Here is a 13,061-nt window from a genome sequence, read left to right as displayed (position 1 = left end):
GTCACTTCATCTTTAACCAACATAAAGTTGTACAACAAGAAGAGCAATACTGAGACAGGATGTGGCTCTCTGTAAACAACCGAGGAAGAAGTAGATCTTTCCACTGACCTTATTGATGTTCTAAAGCAAACTAACATGGTCTAAGGCTCATCTGTCAAGAAAGGGTTAATATCCATATGTAAATAATCTGTTAGGGCCCGCTTTATATACAGACTGAGAAAGAAAACTATTACCTAGTAAGAGCTCAGGGTAGCAAAAAGAATTTACAAATGTGCATTTATTATTCAGTGGCAATGATAGCATCCTGCTGCAAGTTGACAGGGGTGATGGATCCCCATCTCTTCATATTTTGTGGGAGGAGTCGAGAAGTTAATGGGGGAAGGAAGAGCAGTTTCCCCCGCCAGCACTGCATTTAGTTTGCCTGGATAAAATCAGTGATAAATCTGTAATAAAATCATTGCTGAGTGAGATTTCATGAATTAAGATACATTTCTGGTTTTCTTTCCCAGTATTCCTGAAAGCTGAAGTAAGTTTTCATCAAATTAATCCTAAACCTGGAATTCAGCAACTTTTAAGTGTTTTTAGTGCTGTTCAGAAGCCCAGCATCATCTTACAAAAAATACATGGTTTGCTCTGCACAAGAGAAATCTCTAATCCCAGACTGCAGCAATGAAATCCGATGTCATTCACAAAATTGCCTTCCCAAATTTTGTTGATTTATGAACAAACAAAAGCAACCTCTTTCTCCAAAGTACCAGTGTTTGGAGTCAGATGGCTATTTTATGAAATAAACAAACATTTTTCAGTAAAACGGTTTTCATCTTAAACCAATAGAAAACCTATATTTAAATCAATCTACCACAAAATTCATAAAATGCCTCACCAGCGGGATTTGGATTCAGTTTTCCATGAGAATACACCACATTAGCAAGTCTCCAGTGGCAAACCTTTCCTCAAGAAGTAAATTAAACTTTCCTCCTCTGAAAACTGACTTATGAGTGTCAACAGTCTTTCGTTTCAGTGAACCTGGACGAACACTGATTAACAGATACTTTTAAGTTTCACTCCTAATAAGAGACATTAACACCAGTACAGAACAAAGAGAAAACTGGGGAAGGCAGAGTTATTACCAGTAAAACCAATGGTACCGACCAGGCGTGTAACAGCAGTTTCAGATGCAAATGTACTGTAACTACCAGACATAGTCACTGGAACAATCTGAAACTGAACCAAACGTCATGATTTTACTATGCTTCTGACAAAGGTGGATGTTTCCCTATAAGGCTCAGTTTCCTGATGGCAAATTATTTATTTCATTATCACAGGTTCAACTGAAAAACAAAGCAAAAAAAATCAGATCTATTTCTAGCTCTTGTTACCAGGGAAAATCCGAGAGCAATCATCCTCAGAAAGCTCTGAAATAAATGCAAAATGTTACAGTTATTTGCAACTTTAGGAGGGTCATGATTTTTGTGCAAGGCTGGCAATACAGGCTAGGTTTTAATCTTTTTTGGTAGGTTTTGGTTTACTCATCAGTTTACTGAGACCCGAGGGCTGAACAGGATTGGATAGTGATCCGGCAGTACAATGCAGGCTTCAAGCTTGCTGTCCATTACTCCTCCACTTGGCAAATACACCCATGAGCCAGGTGCAAAGGGAGCTGTACAACTGAGCGTTATTCACAGCCACTTCTGGCAGGCTCCACCGATGAGCAAAAACGTATGAGAGAAGTGAGAACTTCAGTGAGAGACTTCTGTCAGTTTAGGGATCTTATTTTTCCACAGAATCACAGTGTGGTTGAGCTTGGAAGGGACTTCTGGAAGTCATCTAGTCCAACCCCCCCACTCAAGCAAGGACACCTACAGCCAGTTGTCCAGGACCATGTCCAGATGGCTTTTGAATATCTCCAAGGATGGGGACTCCACAGCCTCTCTGGGCAACCTGTGCCAGTGCTCAGTCACCCTCACAATAAAAAACTGCTTCCTGATGTTCAGAGGGAACCTCCTGTGTTTCAGTTTCTGCCCATTGCTTCTGGTCCTGCCACTGGGCACCACTGAAAAGAGCTTGGCTCCATCATCTTTGCACCCTCCCTTCAGGTATTTACATGCATTAATAAGATTCCCCTGAGCCTATTCTCCAAGCTAAACAGTCCCAGCTCACTCAGTCTTTCCTCATATATTAGATCTCCAGTCACTTAATCACCCTTGTGGCCCTTCGTTGGACTCTATCCAGTATGCCCATGTCTCTCTTGTACTGAGGAGCCCAGAACTGGACACAGTGCTCCAGGTATGGCCTCACCAGCACTGAATAAAGGGGAAGGATCACCTCCCTTGACCTGCTGGCAATACTTCGCCTAATGCAGCCAAGGATACCATTTGCCTTCTTTGCAGCAAGGGCATGTTGCTAGCTCATGTTCAACTTGATGCCCACCACGAGTCCCAGGTCCTTTTCTGCAAAGTTGCTTTCCAGCTGGGTGGCCCCCAGCATATACTGGTTTCCCTGGCAGTATCATTTGTGCTCACATGGAATAACATTAGGGGGTAGAAGTCAGAGGGCTAGACAAGCTTTGGCAGTCTCTCCACAACATCCTGGATCCTGGCCCCTGTCAGGCATCAAACCTCTCTAGATGGTTGGTCGAGCCTACAGATGGGTGCCTCTGTCCCCCGCAGCAGGGAGTCACCCATTGCAATGACTCACTGTTTCTTCCTGGTAGCCTTGCATGGTTTACGTTTGGGAGAACCAGGTCCTTTGCTAGTAGGCACATCTGGCTCCTCTTCAATTTTGAGGGCAGTCAACCTACTTTGCAGTTGCGAGTTCTTAGGTGGGAGGAAGGAGCCTTCCTCTTGGTACTAGAAGTCATCAACTTCCATCCTTCCCCTTCTCCAGAGGTTTTGCTTGCTTTGATAGCGGGGGTAGACACTGCCTGCGTCTGCATTGCAGGTGGGGACTGAAGCTCTTCAAGCTGTTGTGTCTCAAACAAGACCCTATCTATCTCCCTTTCATTTTCTCTGATGCTACGCAGCCTGCTCACTTCCTCCCGTGTCTCCGCCACTTGCCAGCACAGCTCCTCCAAGACGGTAGACCTCCTGCAGGGCAGAGGGCCATCTCTCCTGGCCTCAGAGAGAGGTCCCAGGCACCTCCTGCAGTCTGAGACTTGGAGGGCTGCATCTGCCATATGAGGCTCAGCCTATGTGGAAGCCTTTGCCCCAGCAGGGACAGCTGCTCCCACATCTATTGGGGAAACTGCCCTGTTACCACCATGTCTAAGACTGTTACAGCAGCACAATTTCAAGGATTTGCAAATATATAGCATGGGGCCTACATGTTTCCAAGCCTCCCTTCCAAATAGGTGGCCTTGAGCAATCATCTCTGGGAACCAAACTTAGGTGGGCAGCATCCCTCTGGGGAGCTGCCAGCAACAGTTGAGAATCACCCCAGAGGATGCTTCTGCCTAGAGACTGAGGGGCTTGCAGCCTGCAAACTCCCCAGGAGAAAAAAATGGGGTGAAGCAGGTGTATGAGGCTGTTTTGGGGGAAAGAAAAAAATTGTTCTACAAGCAAAAGCAGGGGCATTGGGATAATATCAAAGACCAGACTTCATGTCTCATGAAGTTCGACTCACAATGCATGAGTCTGAGGAGGCACCTATGATTGACAGCTCATCTTCTACAGAGCTGTACTTTCCTTAAGCTTCTCAAGGGTTAGACAGATGTGTGGTTAAGAAAATCCTTTGCTAAGCTCATGTATCCGAAGTTACTGCTTCCTCATCCATTGAGGGGCACGACTTGGAAGTGAGGGCACCCCTGTCATCAGGCCCATACAATAGACTTCATTTCATCCTTAGAGCAGAACTGGGGCAGCCTGTGGCAGTCTCACCACTTGGCCTGGCCCATAAGCAAGATCGTGTTTGGATATTTATGTTGTCCGCAGTCTTCTATGACTACAAGGACACAGCCCCAACATACGACCTCTTCAGCTGATCAGTAACTCTGGCATAACTTCAATTATACTTACGAGAACGTTTCCATCAGCTTCCATGAATCGTTTCAAAGCTTAATGGGAAGCTGTAAAAAGAGAAAGTTTTGTTTGCTTAAGTTCTGTATATTTTCATATAACATAAGTCTTGGCAGTAGAGTAAAAAAACGTGTTAATACGTTTAGACCTGCCAACTTTACCCTCCCCACGCCACCCACCCCCTCAAAAAAAAAAAAAAAAAAAAAGACCTTTTCCAAAGATAATGCTATGTTATGTGAACTGATTTTACTGATTTAGAAGTCAACCAGTGATAAGGAACACTAACTCAAAATTATCCAAGCTTTTCTATGAAATAAACGGAATAAAGTTCATGGATGTGGTTGGGGGGTTGTGTTTTGTTTGGTTGAGCTGGCTTTTGGGGTTGGGTGGTTTTTGTTTTTTGGGGGTTTTTTTTAGGAAATGCACAGAGAATAAATAAGTAAAACTGGGGTTCGTTTGGGTTTGGGAGTTTTTTTGTTCATTTTGGTTTTGACTTTGAAAGAACTCTAAGATTTTGATTTCTGCTTTGGCTGAGTTTTTTCCCAGTGTTTTCTGGGAATTCTAATTAGGTAATCTGCCAGCTCTCCTGAATGGGATGAGATCTCATACTGGACTACCTATTTTATAATGAATTGCAATTTTCCATTCTGGAGAGCGAAATCTGTGCAGTCTAACAGTAGACACTAGGGTTTATTTTCCAAAGATACACAAAGTTAGCAGTTATCCATTTAGGTGACAGTTCAGGTGATTTCATTTGGTGTACACAACCAATAGTCAACTCCCTACGTGATCTTCCTTTGGCTGGTAGAATGGACAGATGACGAAAGAATCGGTGCAGTGTACAAGATGAAGGAAAACACACCAACTTTTTAGTGCCAGCAAAGTTCCTATAAAATATGCAGTCCCCTCTGCATATGAAAGAATTATTGAGTGAAATGAGAGAGGATACAAGACTCTGTTGAAGTGAACAAAAAAGGATTTCCAGAAATAGAGCCACACTTCAGAAAAATTTCTAACAAGAACTTTTTCCTGTTACTAAAACCAGTAATTTAAGATATGTGCCATTCCTCATACATAATATTTGTTTTAGTTTGAAAATAAAATCTTAAAGCAGAAAATAAAAACCCACCTACTGGCTTCCAGCAATTTCAAACCAAAAATAGAAAGGCAAACAAATACATATTTTTCTGGCTCCCAACTGTTTCTGGTCAAAAATAGAAAGCAGCACTTTCTGTAAGTGGCCCAAATTGAAGTAATATCATGATGAGGAGAGATGTTATGGCAAATAATTTCAAGGATGTTTAGAAATCATAGCTAGTATAAACAAGCAGAGGAAACACCTTTAGTTATACAAGCAAATTAACATCGAGCCTCAAATACCGAGCCAGAAAGCAAGGGAATAACAGACCAAATTATAGTAATTATTGTGACATGTGGCCTTTTTCCTGTCATTTCTTCATTTCATGTGTGGTTTGGGGAGGGTGGGATGTACTTATACGAACTGCACAGATTTGAATCAGCCACCGTACCAGGAGCAAGAGAAGTGTTAGTTAACTGGCAAGGAAACGTTTCCGCCTGTGTGCTTTGTGCCAAAGGAGTTGAAATGGATTTCAGCAGAACCTTCTTAGTGACTTTAACTCAAACTTTTGTATAGTTTCCAGAAACTGGATAAGCAATCTTTGAGCCAGCATCCAAGTTTCAAAAGCAGCATTGACTTCTGTCTCATTCTAGTTAAGAGTATAATTTATTATTCCCTGTGTAAAGAAAGATCTATATAAAAAAAATAACGCATTCACTGCAGAAATAACTCTCATACACATGAGTTTTTCTCCTAAGTAAACCTGACCTGAGTGAAATCTCAGTTACACTGGGAAAGAGCAGTAGGATTTTTATGTCAGCTCAGTGGACTCCACTGTTGCAAAACCAACATTTCAGAAGGGCATAACCTGTTTATCTCTGCACTACAGTAAAATAAGTGTTTCCTTTCAATTTTCTGTAGGTGCACTGTGGGAAAACCGCCTATCCTTTCTAAACAGACAGGTGAATTAGGAGAAGGAGCTGGATAAACACGGCCACTCAAGTAGAGCTAGTCTATACCCACCTTACTGGATGGTCCAGCATGAATCTGCAGGAGCTGCCTCTGGGAACCATAGCCCCTCACTCCCCAGTATTCCCCTCCCACAGGCTGCAGTTCACATCCCCTGCTGAGCTGTGCCCCTCACGTACCCTCTGTGCGATGGCAGGTGGTCACACCATGGCAGCCCAGGAGCGTGCCCAGGGCTGGCGGTTTTGGTGGCAGAAGAGCTTCCCAGCCCACAAAAGCTACACCTGAGCTTTGTTTGGCTTGCTGAGTTTGGCAAGCCAGTGAGAGGTTAGTAGGAGACAACACTTGAGTTCATACCACCAGAAGGGTGTCCCAATTCCTAACTGAAACAGCTGCAGCAGGAGAAGACTTGGCCCAGACCACTTCGTTTCATAGCACTCAGGGTGCTGTGTTACAGACTGGAGACACCCGCGTGTGGATCTTTGTCCTGACTTAGGTGGACATTGAATTTGAAGCAGGGTCTCACCCCCAAAGGTGTACCCCTAAGCACCAAGGTGAGGATGTGGGATCCCAGCCCTCTTCCTAAGCCTCTCCATTTGCAAGGAGATAAGATCTAGGAATAGAAGGAGAGGGAAACCCTCCAGCCTACAGATTAAGGCATCCACAGGGAAAACGTGCACCAGGATTGCAGTCTGCTGTGATGGATGTTCAATTCACTAAAATTGCAAAGAGGAACAAACCAATGAGAGAAAATAAAACAAGGCACAGTGAAACGTTTCCCAGTTCAAATGGCTTTATAAAGGAGAAAACAAACTCGAATCTCTCACTTCCTGGAGGATAAAACATAGTGGATCTACTGGATAAAAGCAAAGGGGATGGATTTACATTATCAATTTGTAAACCATCCCTGCATTTCTTTGGCTTTTCTTAGAGGTGCCCGAAACAACTCATTTAATTTCAGTCTGAATTGAATACAATATGTCAAAAGTGGTTTCACGTAAAAGATTTCTAATTCAAGTTTTTGAGGGTTTTTTATTTTGATTCAACAACTGAACTATAAATATCAGCTTTATTAGTCCCACTTCACTCCTGCTGTTTCAAGAAGAGTAATAAACAAGTAGGTACATGAGTAATAGCTGATGCAACAAATGTGGAAACACAGCAAGTGACTTATGAGAAATATCTTGCAATCATTTCCATTTGACTACATCATCTCCTCTGAAATAAATAGAAATATCTCTGTTAAAGATCAAAGGCAATGTTAAGGGTGGAAAAAAGGGAAAAAAACGTTGAGGTTCCAATGATTCTAGTTGCAAAAAGCAATCTTAATTCATTAGTAATATTCCTCTTGTGGAAGTCAAAATCCACAAGGCCTGACCAGTTACAAGCTACAGTGATATTGGTATAAGCCTGCTGACATGCCTTCCAGGCATCCCTCAGATGACATCCAGAGTAGGCATATGCCTTTCTGCTTCTGAGCAAAATATTTGAGATATGTAACATGACTCAAACTATTTGTGTTGCAGAAGCACCCAAAATGTGCATAGCTCAGTTCCTGTTCAGATGGCATTGACACAGACTACTCAAAAAAAAATTCTGCTTTACCAAGCACAAAGTCAGGGCTATAAGACAACCTGGAAAATAAGCTTTTTGCCTTCCTTCTATTTACATTGCTCACACTGGTCACCAGCTTTAGCCTCTCTACTTGCTTTCTGTTTATTTGGCTGCCTGCAACAATCTGCACTTCAATGGGCAATGAATTGACAGGTCATATGAAACTAGGGATAGCGCTACAAAAATTTCCCTAAAAAATCAATGATTACTTAATCATATATCTCATTTACCAGGCATTAGGAATAGCATTGCCCCAAATCATAGCAGCGCTTGAAGCACTGTCCTGTGTCAAGGAGACAGGCTTATATAATAGTCCTAAATTATCCCATTACCTCTAACTGGGGTTCTTGCAACAATGCAGGGGAAGAATAATCACAGTGATTGTAAGCTCATAATTGTCCTTTGGGTTACTAGAGATCAATTTAATCTGACAGAAACTTACCATTAACTACTAATTAATCAGATCTAGTCAGTTACTTAACTGGTTAATTAGCTATCTAAATCAAGTATCTTGTACAAGGATTTTCTTGATCTGCAGATTTTCTCTCATTTACTGGGTCACCAGAAAAGTCAGATATTAAGCTGGTGCTGTGCCATGGGGCAAAGACAAAGAGACATTAAGGCACTTTTCACAAAAGCTCATGGACTGTCCCACCCCGGTTAAGTTACGTCCCACCCACCTCAGTCCCCATGACTTTGTGTTTCCAATTGCAGATGAAACTACAGGTTCACCATTAGCATCGGAAACAACCAGCCCATTGAAGTATAATCATAAGTCATAATTGTCAGAGTATACCTTCAGCTTTGACCACAATGGACAAATTTAAGCTTGTTAAATAAAAATTATCCTTTGAAAAGCAAAAAGGGTTCTTATCACAGGCCTGGCAGCAAGAAACTGCATTTGTCACATTATAATACCATTGGTTATAACCTTACTTTCAATTATTCAGTCCCCTCACCTGCAAGCAATTCAAAAAGACAACTTCTGACTCCGTTTGGGAGAGGGCCAGGAAAAACGGGAATAAAGTTCACTGCTCCCGTCTCGGAGACAGAAAGGGTCTGGAGACATCGCCCTGCTTGGATCACGGCCAGGTCCTGTCAGTCCAGCCAGGAAGCCCAACAGCAGCAGGTTACAGGTGCTGACAGCTCTGAGCAAGCAGTTGCATGAGCCCATGCTCACCGCCTTCGGGAGGAGAGGGGCTGGAAAGAAAGAAGAGGTTCAACAGGAGAGAGATGCTGCAGCTGCCTCTGTGGCCTCACAGACAAAACCAAGAAATCAAAATGGCATGCCTAGTGAAGTGTGTCTGCCCCAAAGTGACTTTGCATGCAGACTCCTTAGTGTTGAGCTGATTCATAGTGCGGTTATGTTTGAAGGCCAAGCAAGAGTTTGCAGAAACATTTAGTGCAATACTGCAATTACTACTGCCTCCTAGCTAGCTCTTTTGCTGTGGCAGGCAATCAAAGCAGGCAAAATTAAGTTGGCTGCAGAAATGGATGAAGAGTTAGTGCAGTTAAGGGGTAAGGAAACACTCCAGGTCTAAAGAAGCACTTCCCTGGTGTTCCGCTCTCTTCCAAAGATGCACAGTTCTCTGCTAGCCCAGAAGATGAAACACAGAGAGGAGGCAGGAAAAAGAAAGCCCAAAGCCTATAGACCCTCCTCAGACAACAATCTAAGGGGTTTCCCTTGAAGCAAGTCCCTTGCAAAAAGATACAGATGAGGGGAGAGGGAGGAGCATCATTCCCTCCTCTATTTTTTCAGATCAGCCATTCAGCAAACACAGTCTTGAGGGAACACTGCAAGGTCCAGCACCTAAAGGGATAACGAGAGAGATGTTTCCTCCCAGCACAAAGGCACAGAACCACTGCATTAATCATAAACGTGGATCATCGCAGTGACAGGAACCTGAGACATCCTCACTGGAAGGCACTTCTGACAAACATTTGCTGTCAAGGCATTGCAGAAAGTTTTACACATCCAATGGAAGGTAAAAATTGAAAAAATTAATCACAGCAATAAGCTGCTGCAAAACATTTTGTGAATTTGGAGGATGAAGTTCAGAGGAAAAAAGAAAAAGAAAAGGTATTGTCATCAGAACAAACCAGATTTCCTAAAAAAAGACTAATAAAAAAAATTTCTGCCAGACAGAGCTGACATGGGGAGGCAGCCTGGCACACTCCGGCTTCCAGCTCTGCCCCATGCCATTTTAAGACCAAACTGACTTCAGGGCCCTTTGTCCAGAACAACACAGTGGCATTTTCCTTTTGGAGAATTTTTACTATTTCCCCTCCAGTGGCCATCGGGATGAAAACCCACCTCGGAGGCACGAGTGCCCCAGGCGGGGAATGGCCTCCCCGCAGCCCTGCTGGGCTGCCCAGAGGGGCTCAGCCCCCACCCACACATTGCCAGAGGCATCTCATGGGCAGCCATAATTTGATTTAAGGCAGAGAAGCCAAGGCTAGAGCAGAAGCCAACCAGTCCTTCCTATATTTACAGCTGCTCACCAGAGCACCGTGGATGGAGTTTTCTCCTATGTCCAAAAATCCAGAGTTACCTGAGCAATATTTCCCGAGCTGCCACCCTGACGAGAGATGTAACAAGGAAATTCAGTCCCATTACAACTGCCACAACTGCAATGTAATACATCAGGATAACAAGAGCACACTTTTGGCTCCCACATTTGAGAACAAAAGGCCAAAAAAGTTGCTACTGTTTGCACTCTCTGAAGCTTAGATGTGAATCCTCTCCTCCTTTCTTCCACCCAGGCAATGTTCATTATATCGACAGCTCTATACAAAAGGCCAGTGTTCACACTTCTGGAGAAATGTAAAGAGAAAAGTTTTTAAAGAGTAAAGCAAAATTGTTGTGTTAGTGATTATGAGGATGAAGTAAGGAAGAAAGAGCTGGGGGACTTGCTGCTTCTTCTGTCAAAGACTTGCACTCCCTGTTCACAAAGTTCACAAGAAACAGAAGTCTCTAGAGTCCTGTTTGATTCTTCATTAAAAGATCAGGAGCATTGAAGAGTTTATCTTCCTTCCGCCCTTCACAATACACAAAGGACATGCACTGTACTCAAACGTCACCTCTGCAATAGAGCAGTCTCAGTGAGGCGAGGTGTAGCAATGGCAAACTGCCCTGGCAGGTTGCACCAGAGGACGGTGAAACTGCTCCTGCACTACAATGAAGCCTGGTCAGCCACAGAGATCTCTTTTTCCCCATGGGTGAAAGGCATTTCCCCAGGAACAAGAGAATGGAGAAAACTGGACTGCTCACATCAGAGCTTTTCCGGAGAAACTTAACCGGCACCCATTCCTCAAATCAACATCCAGGTCCATGTGCTAGTATATAAAATGGAGTTTCTCCAAGGTCCAGGACAGGCAGGCCAGCAAGCTGGGCGGGCAAGTGGGAGCCCAGTGCTGTTCTCAGTACATCTGAGTTAGCCCAAATATGGACTACTGAGAGGCAAAAAATCACTCTAGGATAAAAACTCAAAGATATGATGAGAATGGCTCTTAGAAACACTTTGCCCTGGGAATCCAGTTTAATCATCAGCAGCTTCGCGGCTTCTAGACTATTTCAACAGTAGATTTGGTTTTCTTTTAATCACATTAACTCTCATTATCTGTTCAAATTGCTACCAGCCATCTTTAACTTATGTTTGTGATGAGCAAGAGAAGAAAACCTGCTACACCACACAAAAAGAGCATAGTAAGAAATATCTGCTAGAAAATAGCCTCCCACCAGCGTGAAAAGGGCGTCTTGTCCAAGATGGGTGGCATCACAAGCTGGCTGGTCCTGGGAGCTGAAATAAAACTTAGAAAAAACTATTACTGGTTGCAAAAGATTGCTGCAATACTTTTCTGCAGCTATCAGTGCCTCTAGGCATTCAGGATTTACTATGATTCTTGCTTCTTAAACACTATAGCCTTTGCCAGAACATCTGCACACAGAAATAAATCATTAAAGATGATTATTTGCTATTCTTGCAAATGCAGCTCTGAATACATCACACATTTGCTTCTTAAATCTTACAGAAATGAACACTTTTCCTTCCTCCTTTTCTCTGGGGTTGCCCTCATTGTAGTAAAATCTGAAAGGAAAGCAGTGAGCATTTTTCTAAAGAAGAAGGTAATATGGTGAAACTATTTACAGAAAACTAAAAACTGAACTTGTTCTTTCAGAGGAACAATTTCCAGGTTTTCTCAGAAGATCTGGATTTTTTTGATGTCATGAGCCATATTTCACCAAAATTTTTCCCTTAAATTCCACCATATTATGGCTCTCCCAACACTTTATACAAACTTAAGTCTCTGTCTGTCTCCTGTTTCTTCTAAGGAGAGATTCTCTCTCTTGTCTGTTTTTCTTCTAAACCAGTCCCCAGCTGTTTATGTCCTTCTATATTTAGATGAGTGTATTCCAATATAGAGTACCTCCATTTTTTAACTTAATTCTTGTACAAATATCTTTCAAATTTTACATAAGAAATGCAAATAGACAAAATAACTTTTAGACTTTCTGGTGATAAAAAATATTAAAACAAAATAAAATTTAGTATTATCAACTATTTAATGGCAGTGTATAGCTCACAGCAATTGCAGCCTCAATAGTTACTTTTACTTTTATGATCCTCTTTAAATAAATTACTTTTAATTGTTATTTCAGTTTTCCCTCTCAGGCCATGTGCCATTTTGGCAACAAAAAAATTTGGCAACAAAACACCCATGGTTGTACAAATAATTAATGAGCAGTAAATGCTTGGAGAAAAGCAACCCCACGCTTGGTATTTCCCATTGCAGCAGAGCTATAATTTATACCAGTTGAATAGTCAGAGGCTAGCATAAGGATCTGAAACACCCATAATTTAAATTGTCTCAGTTTAAATCAGGTCACTCGATGACACAACTTTCAACACACACTTTTTCTGACACAGGGAAGGAATGGTGTATTTGTCTTTCTAGCTGATCTCTCGGGCTTTACTCAAGTAAGTGCCATGATGCATCCTCTTTCTGTTGGCAGCTAGATAGCTTCTCATGCCTTCTGACCAGATATTATAATTTAGCACATCTGTTTTGCAAGCATTGTCAAGCACAACAAGGTTGTAATACTCCTGTCTTGTTAAACGCATGGAAAGGATTGGAAAGATTGAAAGATCATTGAAAAATTTGGATACAACTCCTCTAGGCACATCACTGGCAGAACACAACTGAATTACTGCCTCATGATGGGTGATGGTGCTTTTCAGACACGCAGGCATGACCAGAAACACCTCAGTGAGCACACAGAGCTCTGAGGGGAACATCTGAATGCAAAAGTCCTACTCAATACCAGTAAGCATTTTGTCTTTCCAGGCAAGAGCTGTTACTGTCCATTCCACCCTCATTTTTTCAGTGAT

At 42.5% G+C, this 13,061-nt stretch overlaps 1 protein-coding gene across 5 annotated transcripts in view; it reads right to left on the bottom strand.

The window, feature by feature from the left end:
- The window catches only part of IPCEF1 (interaction protein for cytohesin exchange factors 1), a 90,042-nt gene that overhangs the window by 44,967 nt on the left and 32,014 nt on the right, over positions 1 to 13,061 (bottom strand). For 3 of the 5 annotated variants that reach the window (XM_072856075.1, XM_072856074.1, XM_072856078.1), the window contains exons 2-3: positions 8,631 to 9,481; positions 4,014 to 4,063 (exon numbers count right to left, since the gene is read on the bottom strand). In XM_072856075.1, coding sequence (XP_072712176.1) covers positions 4,014 to 4,037 — 24 coding nt within the window. In that variant the 5' untranslated portion in view covers positions 4,038 to 4,063; positions 8,631 to 9,481. The remainder of the gene's footprint in view (positions 1 to 4,013; positions 4,064 to 8,630; positions 9,482 to 13,061) is intronic. The other 2 variants (XM_072856076.1, XM_072856077.1) reach the window with 2 other exon arrangements.

The sequence above is a fragment of the Ciconia boyciana genome, chromosome 3 (assembly GCF_034638445.1).
Source record: "Ciconia boyciana chromosome 3, ASM3463844v1, whole genome shotgun sequence".
NCBI classification, from domain to species: Eukaryota; Metazoa; Chordata; class Aves; order Ciconiiformes; family Ciconiidae; genus Ciconia; species Ciconia boyciana.
This window is presented reverse-complemented; position numbering and strand designations above follow the sequence as displayed.